At 31.3% G+C, this 12,710-nt stretch overlaps 1 protein-coding gene and 1 non-coding gene across 2 annotated transcripts; one reads left to right on the top strand and one right to left on the bottom strand.

The window, feature by feature from the left end:
• Positions 1–422: 422 nt before the first annotated feature.
• Positions 423–1,001, bottom strand: LOC113874210. The gene has a single exon (XM_027512435.1). It carries the CDS (start codon positions 999–1,001, stop codon positions 423–425), a length of 579 nt encoding a protein of 192 aa, XP_027368236.1.
• Positions 1,002–2,155: 1,154 nt separating this feature from the next.
• Positions 2,156–2,262, top strand: LOC113848708. The gene has a single exon (XR_003501969.1). It is a non-coding gene; the product is annotated as a small nucleolar RNA R71 (small nucleolar RNA).
• Positions 2,263–12,710: the final 10,448 nt, after the last annotated feature.

The raw sequence follows: 12,710 nt of genomic DNA, 5'->3' as shown, positions 1-12,710 counted from the left end.
TCCCTCAGATTCACTATTGTGCTACTAGGAAACCTTCTTTTATCTCTTGACCAGTTGCTTAGCCAACTGCCCAATTTGTGTTTCTAGCTTCTTTATAGAACTTTCTTGATTTTTGAAATTAGTTTTTGTCACCTTCATAAACTGCAGTAGTGTCTCTTCAATTCTATTCACTTTCTCACTCAAAGGTCTTGAATGTGAGTACCCTTGAATTTTCTGGAATTGTGCAGAAGAATTCCCTTGAAAGGCTGCATAACCTGCATTCCCTCTTGCATTAGAATTCTGTGGATTCCACGTAGAAAACTGTTGTCCTCTATTGTTATTTAGTTGGAAACCAGGTGGATATGGTTGTTGTGGCCTTTAATAATTGCCCATATAGTTAACTTGATCAAGTTGTTCTATAACTGTGGGATCACAAGCTCCATTCACATGGTTGCCACCACAGAAACCCTCATACAAGTAACATCATCATTGGGATGTTTGAGTGCCTCAAATACATTAAAAATAACCTTTTCATCCTGCACTTTCAACATAAGTTCTCCCTTTTGAACATCAATTAAAGCTCTCCCTGTAGCTAAGAATGGTCTACCCAAAATTAAAGGAATGTTGGCATCCACTTCTATGTCCAAAATTACAAAATTTGCAGGAAAAATAAATTTGTCAATCTTAACTAGCAAATTCTCAACAACACCATAGGGATATGTGTAAGATCTGTCCGCAAGTTGTAAGGTTATGCTAATAGGCTTGACTTCTTCTATTCCAAGTCTCTTCATCATAGCAAGAGACATGAGATTGATGCAGGCCCCAAGATCACATAAAGCTTTCCCCACAGTGCAATTTCCAATAGTACATGAAATGTTAAAAGAACCAAGATCTTTTAATTTTTGAGGGAGTTTCCTTTGTAAAATAGCACTGCATTCTTCAATCAAAGGGACCGTTTTATCATTCTTAAGCTTTTTTTTCTTAGATAATAGCTCCTTCATGAATTTAGCATAGGAAGGCATTTTCTCAAGTGCTTCAGCAAAAGGAATATTTATTTGAAGTTTCTTGAAGACATCTAGAAACCTCTCAAATTGTTTTTCTTGTTTTGAATTAGGCATTCTTTGAGGGTAAGGAAGTCTCTTGTATTTCTCCTCATCAATAGGTTGATTAGCTTCCTCAAGTATTTGCCTCTTTGTCTTCCTTACAGTCCTTGGAGAACTCCCTTTTTCTAAATTTTCTCTTTTCAACAAGGTAAAATTTCTTTCATCTAGATCAAATTTTAATTTCTCCTCTGTAGTAGGATTATTTCCTCTTTTTACGGCAGATTTGGGACTCCCCACAACAACGCCACTCCTAGTCATTACAGCTTGACATTGTTCTTTTGGATTAACAACTATATTGCTAGGAAATATCCCCTCTTCTCTGCTGGATAATTGTTCAGCCAGCTGTCCAATTTGAGTTTCAAGCTTTTTTATGGAAGATTCTTGATTCTTGAAGCTTGTTTGGGTTACTTTCATAAATTGCAACATGGTTTCCTCCATTTCATTCAACCTTTCAGTCATAGGCTTGGAGAATTTTTTATCCCTTTGAGGTTGAGTGGCTGGATTCCCTTGAAAATAGGATTGTTGTGTTGTTGGACCTGCACCAGAAAAAGGTAAAGCAGAATTAAATTTTTTTGCAGTAAAATATTGAGTATTCCAATTAAAGTACTGCTGATTTCTGTTATTAGGATACTGAAAACCAGGTGGGAATAAGGGTTGTTGTCTCTGAAAATTTCCCATATAATTAATTTGCTCTTGAGGTTCATTGGTAGATGCATCACATGCTCCATTAGCATGATTTCCTCAACAAAAATCACAAGTTGAGTATTTTGAATTGGAGCAACCTGTAAATTGCTTATTTGTTGAGTTAGTGCAGCAATTTGTTCTGAAAACATTTGACTTTACAGCTGGTTTTGTGCAAGAAAAGTCTCAAGAATTTTGGCTTCATATCCTCCACTCCTTACAGAGTGTCTAGAATTAGAATTTTGATACATAGATGAAGCCATCATCTCTATAATTCGTTGAGCTTCTTCCAATGACTTAGTATTTAATTATCCTCCTACAGCTGCATCAGTCATGGTTCTAATGGCTGCACTCATTCCATTATAGAAAGTTTCCAGCTGCATCCATTCTGTATGCAATGGTGTGGACATTTCCTCAATAATTCTTTATACCTCTCCCAAGCTTCATATAAAGATTCCCTCTCCTGCTGCATGAATGATGTAATTTCTCCTCTTAGTTTGGCAGCTTTAGATGGTGGAAAATACTTGGTAAGAAATTTATTAACAAGGTCTGCCCAAGTGGTGATGCTTCCTTGTGGTTGAGCTTGCAGCCAACATTTAGCTTTATCTCTTAATAAAAATGGAAATAGTCTCAATCTAATTGCATCCTTGCTAACTCCATTCATCCTTATTGTATCACAAAGCTACAAAAAAATTAGAGATGTGTAAGTTAGGATCATCCGAAATTGAACCAGAAAATTGATCTTGCTGAACTAAATGAAGTAAAGCTGGTTTTATTTCAAAATGGTTGGCTTGTATGGTAGGTCTGACTATAGAGGAGTTGTATCCATGCATGTTAGGCACTGCATAATCCCCTAAAGTTCTTATCATGTTCTGTTTAGCCATTGTCTTCTCTTGAGGTGTTGGTGGTGTAGGAGAAGGAATTTGAAGTTCTTTCGATTTAGGAGTAGAAGGTGTAGATTCCAATTCTTGCTCTTTTCTTGCTGAATTTTCTGCTCTTAATTCATTTCTTAGCCTCCTCAATGTTCTGTCTATGTCCAGATCAAACACAAGAGCAGTCTTGTTTTTATTTTTCCCACGCATATAACACTAGAAAAACTGAACACAGCAGAAACACTAAAAGAAAATGATGAAAATATAGAACAATATAGTGCAAAAAATTTACTAGCAGAATATCCTATGAAGAATTAAGAAAGAATCATAACATCTAAACATGTAATCTACACAAAATACAGTGGCACAAAAATTATACAAAACTAGACAGCAAAGGTATACAGGAAAACTTGCAGAAAATATAATACAAAATTCAATGTATAAAAATAAAATTTCCAAAAAGAAAAAAGGGAACAAAAAGCTCAATCTAGTTGTCTCCTTGCTACTAATAATAGTGAAAATAAAGATCCCTGGCAACAACACCAAAATCTTGTTACAAAATTGGAGAATTAACTAGCAAGTGTACTAGGTAGTTGTAGCAAATAATAAAATTTGGAATTCAATATGAGCCCCAAGTATCGTCCACAAGGATCTTATTTCAATTACCACGTCACAATTTAACAATTAGTTGAGCAAAACAATTCATTTGAGAGGTTTGTAACATGTGAAAGTAAGAAATAAAGACAATAAAAGGTAATAAACTTGCTATAAAAACAGATACGAATTTTGTATTAAGATGCTATATGGAAAATAGTTAGGAATCACTTCATCAGATTTTTAATTGCAATGTAATCATGTTCTGAACTCTTGAGAATTTTAATTGATTGATAATCAATTTCACTTCTTTAAGCAAAGGACAATTCTTTGCCTCATTGATCCTAATACCTAATTAAACCTCCCTAATTCCTTAGGTGAAATTCAATCAAATATTGCATTAAGTTCTGGAAATTATAGGATTACTAGATCATGATACTTATTCCTAAGATCTCAATAACCTAGGCATATGATTCAGATCTGAGAAATAAACTCAATTTCCATTGATGAAAATTCCTCTAAATTTAATTGAATGAAGGATTAGTTCACAACTGCATTAAGAACAAAATCACATACTCAATTCAATTAAAATCTCAAGATTCAATCCACAATTACATCACAACATCAAATCTGGATCCATAGATCCCTAACCAAAAAGGTTTAGAACAACATTACAATGGAGAAAGGAGAAGTAAGAGAAGAAGAAGACAAGAAGCAGAAGAATATCTTCCAAGACCCAATCTTCACTCTGATTCCTCTAGAAATGAAGCTTGAAAGTCACTCTCAATCTCTCTCTCTCTGACTTCCCTTGGAAGTTAAAACAGTTACAAAGTGAAAAATAACAAAAATGAACCAAAAGTCCCTTTTTCTGAACCTCTAACTTCTATTTATATGATTTTTCCCGCCTTTTGCTTTTCTACATGTTAATCTCTGAGAATTCTAGCATCAAAGGTCTTCTAGAAACTTCTAAAACTGATTTAAGAACTCTAATCGTCCAAAGTTGACACTTAGAAGTGATATTTAAAATTCTGTTATTTTTGTGTAGCTACTCTGAACACTTGAAGTAGCTATGCACTGACTGCGTAGCTACTCTGAGCACTTGAAGTAGCTACGCGCGTTGTGCAGTTCTGAATTAGCCTTGGGCGTAGCTACTCTGAACGCTTGAAGTGGCTACGCACTCTGCGTAGCTATTCTGGGCACATGAAGTGGCTACGCGCTCAATTGCATAGCTACTTTGAACATTTGAAGTAGCTACTCTCTTGATCTTCATGAATTTTCTTCTTTAAAGTGTTGACTCTATGTACTCAAAGTGATTACGCCCTTCATATAACACCTGATTCTTCATCTTTTAAGCTCAATTCCTCTACTTTCTTCACTTTAATCTTCAACTTAAATTCTCAGCTCAAGCTTCTGCACAAGGATTAAGTCACTTTTGAGTCAAATTGTTCAGAATTGGACTAAAAGTCTAAAAATTAAAACTATTTACACAATTATGAATATTAATGCAATTTTTATGATATTTTCAAGTTTACTTAGCACTTGACTACTTATTTATTAACAAAATCATACTAAAAATTATGGTAAAATATGGATTTATCACTTTTCACACCCTACACTCTCACTTTCTTTCAACATCCACACCACCACCAAGAAGCTACTTCGTGGGCGAGTCTCTGCAAGCAACAAGAGCAAGCTTTCAACTTTCTTTTCATTCTCTCTTCCAACAAGGTAAGGGGAGTACTTGTTTGCGTTTGACTGCATGTGACTATTCATTTGATTTGTGAATATTGCATGCGCCCTCTTCTTCTTATTCTTGCCTCTGACTTTCACCAAAAATTTGCATGCAAATGATTTTCCTTCATCTCATAATTATTTTGTTTGAATGGTGTTTTAAAAATTATATTTTGTAGCTTGCATGAATACGATTGTGGTTGAGGTATATTTGCATGTCAACTATCGCTTGATATTTTCATGGTCCTTAACTATTCTTACTTTTCGGTTGAGTATAGAGGGTGGTTTTGAAATAATACGTTGTTATACATTATTTTTATGAAGTTAACCTATCTCCTTTTTGGTCCATATTTCCTTTATCTTGTTGCATGTGGTTTCTTTACGAAGTCTACCTATTTTCTCTCTATCTACACCTTTCTAGACAAAAAGCATAGGAAGAACCTATTTCCTTCTCAAGTTTCTACCTGGCCGAGAGTAAATAAACCAATTTTCTTAAAACTCAAAATCTTACCACTAATTTTAAATTAAACATAACTCGTTATACACTTAAACTCTATTTTTCTTTGATTGTTGTTTTCAATATCAGATACACGTGGAGTTAAAATCGTGGCTGCCCTATGTGAAATTTTTAATATTATCCACTTAGAATATGTGTCTCCTGTTCTAATATTTTCTGGAAAGTTGCTATAATTATTTCCATTTTCTCCACTTTTTTCTTTTCATTTTTTTTAAATCGTGTGTGTATATGTACGGTCGCCCCTTCCTGAGTGCGTTCTTAAATCTGTTTAGGGAAAAAGATTTAAAATTTGTAACGTTTCTATTTTATCATGGTTGACATTATCATTATGTAATCCTTATTTATTTCGATTCTGATTGTTGTGTTATATGTGTTTGTATTCACTTTAAACTGTGATAATAATTGTAAGTATGATGTTTTCCTTCATACTTGAGTGTACCACCTGAGAATGACAATGTTGGAAGATGAGTAAATTTAAGTGTGTATGTGATTATAAGAACTGTTCATATGCATGGAGGTGAAAAGGAGAGTCAAGGTCACAGTTTGGCACAGTTGGAGAATGTGGAGTGTTCAGGTTCAAAGGAAGGACCTTGGGAGTAATGAAGGGGGGTTGCCCCAATGGCGCGGAATAGCTCACCGTGGCAGGGACACATTGCCAGCAAACCTTCACTAATCTTGACGCGAGCAAGCATTGTCGAGGATCGTGGTAGAACTCATTCCTGAGGAATAAAGATAAATTGAAGAGACTGATATCCTTATATGTATATGTCTTGTGTGCTTGTAGGTGATGAAGGAAAGATTTGTCTCGAATCTTTATCAAAATATAAACAAAAATTAATGCAATACTAGGGTGTTAACCTAGGTAGTTCTCTTGTGAATCATTGAGTGTGTGACTAAATATCAAACATTTGGTGTGCAGTGTATTTAGAAAGCAAGTATACAAGGGGATTTATGGTTTCAAGTTCAATCTACTTAAGCTGAAAATTAAATTGCAAAGTTCAATCAATAAAATGTAGTAACCATAGTTCATTCATTTAGACTTCATCCCTATTCCTCTCAAGATTTAATATTCTTCCTCTCCTCCTAGAATTAGGTTAATTTAACAAGCGAAAATCAATCTTATGTTTCCATACGAATTAAGTAATTCAATGGACTCCAATCTCTTATCCCAAGATTACGCAACCTTAGAAATAAACCTAGAATTAAGCAATTCAAGTTTAGATTCTCATTAAAATGAATTAGGGTTAATTAAGCAATGTCCCCCTCATTCAACCATTAGTTCAATTCAAGAGATTAGGAAGAAGAAATTCATAAAAGAAAAGGAATTATATTAACATTCAAAAGCCAAGGAATTCAAGAATCCATATGAACTCACTAATGATTACAAGAAAGCTTTGCTCTCCATGAGGATGGGTCTCATAATTACAAAATGAAAGTAAAGAGAAATCAATAACATCAAGATGAAAAATTAAAGAAAGTGAAGAAGAAATGAAATTCAAACCCTAGGTTGGACCCTTGGCTATCACCCAAGGCCAACCTAGGCTCTCCAAATGTTCCCAAAATGGAAAAAATTTAAAGGTGTAAAAAGATCTCTAACCCTAATTTCTAAAAATTTATTTATATTGAAGTGGTTGTCATTCATAGTAGCTACTATGAAAACCATAGTAGCTACGTGCAACCTCCCAATCCTGTCATTCCTCTCTGGAGTTATCACTATGGGATCTGAAAGTAGCTACACGCAATTGAAAGTGGCTACATGCAGGTTTGCTGAAATCTGGTCTCTCTGAAGTGTCCACTATCACTTTTGAAAGTGATTACTTTGGTCTGTTCTCTGGATCTAGCTTGTTGTAATGTCCACTATCACTTCTGAAAGTGGTCACTTTCTACTCAAATTTTCTTAAAGGCTAAAAATCCATGGAATAAGTCTAGAAATTCCTGCACAATTATTCAAATGATCAAAATTACAAATTATATCTATGTAAATCGATGTAAATTAACCAAAAATTAAGAAACCTATGATATTCGACCAAAATGATATTTCTATGTTATTTACACTTCCTAAGTCTACTTTTTCTATTAAGGAACACTAAAAAGACAAGTAAAAATCCAATAAAATATGGATTCATGAATAAGAAATGAGGGTCTCCGATCACCTTAACTGGAGGAACGTTGGAAATCTGAAGGAGTAATGATGGCATGAGCAGCATACGTCTCATTAATGATTCCATTTGATCTGATTGCTTGTGTTGAATCTAATTGTGTGGAAATTTTGATGTGAAATCTGAAAATAAGTGTTTCTTGAAATTCTAATCCCTTATTTCTTTTTCCTTTTTTTGTTTAATTTGATTGTTCCCCTTTCTGCTGTGTTTCTCTTGTTTTGTATTCTCTTATATGTTTTGCATGACTATGTGGCAGATGGAGCCACAGCGGGTGATGATTTGGGGAACGGACTCCAGAGGGAAGGAGGTATGGACGTACGATCCAGCAATGCGCCGCCTCAAATACAAAGGGATGATCACTCTGAACTTGGGACCCATCGCTAAGGATGGTTGGAAACCCTACTAGAGCAATTACCTTCTTACTGATATCTTTGTACTCCTACCTTCTGAGAAAAAGTATCATCATCCACCCACCTTCTCCGTCTTCACCAAACCAAACGCCACCCCCTAAGTCTTCTAAAACCCTTGACGAAGGTAAAGTCCCTATGATCCTTGAACGCTCTCCCACTTCTTGCCCTAGTTCCACCTCTGAACCTGAGTGGAAAGAAATTGGAGTTGTTGAGTCTTCCATTCGGCCTGTACCCTGTTGTTCTTTGAGAATCCCTGCACCTCCTTCTAGTGAAGTTGGACCTTCTACACAACGCCCTTCACCACCACCTCCAATCACTTCTCGTTCACCGCCATATACCATTGGATGGATTGACAGTGATTCAGATGACTTGTCACCTTCTCCTCACTCTCAGATGCACGACATGCCTGATTCTGATGGAATTCGACCCCAACGAAGATTCTCTTCCTTTTGAATTTTATGTATAGATTAGTTTATGTAGTCATGGGTTGACACTGCTCATAGGACTTTGGTTTTTCTTATTTTGGAAAACTATACTTTTTAGGAGTTATTTTGCTTATTGTATTTACTTTTGAACAGTTTGGTTTAGATAATTTACTCGTTCTCTTGTATATAATTACCCGTTTATATTTCTTAAATTCAGTTTTAAAGTTATGTGATATTAATATGCGTATTTTACCATTTGACGATACGGATGCTTAGAAATCAGAAGTGGCTGTTATGAGTGCTCATTGAAATAATGAAACAATTAGATACTTGATAATGATGTGGAAAGCTCGGTGAGAGTTGTGTGTTGAATCATTATTCCTCAAATTTTTTAGTTGATTATGATAATTTATTTCCATGGTTTAATTGAGTGTGGCAGTGGACTGAAATTGATAGTGCTGATTTGAATAAGAAAGGGAAAATTTATGTTGTGACCTCTTGAAATGTGCCCATGTTCGTATGAGGAGATACGGAATTTAAGTATGATTTCTTTATGATATTGTCGGCGGGTGTCGGATGACTCTGTTATAATGTTATTTGGTGCCGTTATATAATATAAGTATGTCGACTTATATTTCTTTAAGAATGTTATTGGGTTTTGATGATGGTAGGACTTTAGTGAAGATTTAGTGTTACATGATAAAACTAATTTCATCACCACAACAGGATGATATTTACATTTGATAAACAGTTGATGTTGTCAATTGTTACTTGCCTAACGAGGAATGAAGTCAAACTCAGATTACACTTAAATGGACATGATAATATAACAATTTGTCATTTAAAACATGGACAAAGGTGAATCAACCGCACAATTTGACTCCTAACGAACAACCATTAAGCATAAACCAAAGACAGATTTGGTTCTCATGTCAAAACGGAGAGCGGTTATACAATGATACAAATGCCAAGGTAACTTGTTTATGTAAATCAAATTTTGGCAATGCTACTAGTTTTAATTAAATCCCTACATAGTGAAAAAAATTTAGATTCAAGGATGCATACATCAGCTGACTTTATGTTAAGTCAGATTTCTAGTTACTTGTTAGAGTATACTCATAAATATGTGTATAACTAATCTTGAACTAAGTTTGAACACTAAGGCATTTTCATGTTATTGAAACTGAAATTTGACATTAAACTCACCAACCATTTTACTTCAACTAATAAATTAAAAAAGAACTGACAAATTAGAGGTCTGAACCTAGTTAATCAAGATGCCTTGATTGTAACTGCCCTGATCGTCAATATTTATAGTATCAAACACAAATTTAATGATATGCCCAAAATAACGTAAATAACAACAATGTCATTGCTATAAGCATTAAAACCAACAATAACCAGGATATTCACGGTGCGTGCATGGGAGAAAAGAATCAATAAATTAGTTCTAAATCAATATTTTTGGTATCTTTTATGTTTAAACTTTGAAAAATGTCAACAAGTTCAGTATTGACAATGTACACACAATTGTACAAGAATTGTCTTATTGACATTCTTGAAAGAAATCTAGAGTTCCAAGAAAGGAAAAGAAGAAATCCAATTTTCTCAAATTATACCCACTTTTGATATATGGACCAGATTCATATCCAGATGTTTTTTTGCATTGGATTAGGTTATCTGATTTCTTCAAAATTTAGATTTATAAATTCGGTTGTGCTTTGGTTTTAGACTGGACCTTTATATTTGGATTTTTTGCACACCCCTAGTAGAGTGTAAATTTGTCATGCTTGAGAGAGAAGTGTTCAAATTCATTGTTAAAATCAAGAAATATCATCTTGATTAGTCTGCAATATCTAACAAACAACTAGGGATGGCGAACGCACTTTTAAAAAACATCTATTGAAAAAAAAAAAATTTTAAGTAAAAAGGAGTTGCCGTTAAATTTTATTTTAAAAAAATTTGGAAATTTTTTTAAATATAATGTACTCTTTAAAAATAAATTGTAAGTTGGAGAGTTATTTACTTTAAACTAATTGTATAAATTTATTATAATTTTAAAAATATTTATTTAATTTATAAAAAATGATTTTTTATTATTTTATTTCTAAAAAGATGATAATTTATTTACTAAAATAATAATATATTTTTTAAATAAAAAATTATTTTTGCTCAAAAGTGTCATTCTTATTTTTTGTATGTTTAAGTACGGCAGAAAATTCAAAATTACTAATTCTATCTAAAATTTATGAAAAAAATTATTAATTCAAATTTTAATGAAAGAGAGTTATTTTAAAATTAAAATTATTTTATAAAATTATAATATTTAGAATATAAGAACTAATTTTTACGATAATACGTAAGGTGAAGATAGATCACATATCTATATTATAAGTAATTACAAGATAAAACGATTAATAATAAAATAATATTTTTAATTTAAAATATATGAGTGAGTATTTTAATTAAAAAAAATTCACATCATAAAAAATTTAAGATAATATAAACTATACATAAATCTTTTGTGATTTATTTAATTGAAGACAATGTAAATTAGACTAACTTATATGTATGTGTTAAGTGTAGGAACTAAATGTATAATTCAATCTAAATTATATTTGATAATTAAAACCAAAAAATATTTAAGAAAATATGTTTTTGATTAATCAATAAAATTAGAGAGAATATACCTTAATTGATTAAAATTTTATATAATTAATTAGAGATGAATCATGATTTAAATTTAAATAAGAATTACTTACTTATATTATGATAAAAAAAAATTATGAACATATACATACAATAAAGTTAATTCTATAAAATTTTAATAATAGTATAACTAAATATATTATAAAAATTGATATATCATATTAAAAAAATATAGACTTATTTAAGTAGTTGATCTCTACAAAAGTTGCACAAACACTTGATTAGGATACTTAATTTCAAATTATTCAACTTCTTTAAAATTAAAATTAGTTAAAATATATATTTAGTTTTTATATCTAATATGTTTACGAATCAATCTTTATACTTAAGAAAATTTATATGTTAATTTTTATATTTAAAACAATTACATTTTATTCCTTACACGAGTATTTTGTTATGATTTAGTTCTTTTTATAATTAACATCATTAAAATGGAAAGAACTAAAATATAATAAAATTTTTGTATAAAAATTAAAATGTAACTTTTTAAGCAAAAAGGACTAATTCATATGTATATGTCAACTGTAGTAATAAATGTATAATTCAATCTAAATTATATTTGATAATTAAAACAAAAAAATATTTCAAAAAATATATTTTTGATAATAAAATTAGAGAGAATAAACCATAATTGATTAAAATTTTATATAATTAATTAGGAATGAATCATGATTTAAATTTAAATAAATTTATATTATTTAATAAATAAAAAAGAAATATTTAAAGAATAAATTTTAATAATTATTTAATTAATTAATTTTTAAAACAATATTTATTTTCAAATACATTAATAATGTTAAAATAACATTAATATATATAAGTATGAATAATTTATAATGCATAAAAATGAAGTTATTATATATTAGTGTTACAAACTATTATATTAATAAAATAATTTTAATTTATAATTTAATTAATTGATTAATAATTTAATTTTAAGAAAAATATCAAATAAAATGTATTTTTATTGATTAATAAAATAATTAACTAGTTAATTAAAGATAAACTACAACAAAACTTAAAGTAAGACAAATTTTTAAAGGATTTTGTTAACATCAGCCCTTAAGGTTAGGGATGAAAATCGGCTAGGCTAGGCTAGACTTTGCATAAATAAGCCTAATCTGTTTAATAATTATGAAGCCAGAGTCTGGCCTATTACCTATCATAGGCATTTTATGAAGCATAATTGCCCTTTTTAAAAGCTCAATTTGGCTTATTAGCCTCTTTAAAGGCCTACTTCATATTGAGATATTTAATAGATCATTAAGCTTCCTTGTAAATAAGTTATTAAATTATCTAAATAGGTATGTGTTTGTAAGCAAGTGTACCTATCAAAAAGTAATAAAAGATTTTTGAATTAAGAGTTCCCAAGTTATCGTCCCACAGAGATTTTTTTCAAGTGCCAAGAATAACTTAATTTGATTGTTTAAATGTAACGGAATTGTAACGAATAAAAAACAGAGCTTAATTTTAACAATAAATTAAAAGAATAGTAATACAATGTATGAGAGAGATCAGATGAGATGAGCC

The sequence above is a fragment of the Abrus precatorius genome, unplaced genomic scaffold (genome assembly GCF_003935025.1).
Source record: "Abrus precatorius isolate BTA unplaced genomic scaffold, Abrus_2018 Scaffold8, whole genome shotgun sequence".
In the NCBI taxonomy this organism is placed as follows: Eukaryota; Viridiplantae; Streptophyta; class Magnoliopsida; order Fabales; family Fabaceae; genus Abrus; species Abrus precatorius.
Note: the sequence above shows the minus strand (reverse complement) of the source record. Positions and strands in the feature narration are given on the sequence as shown.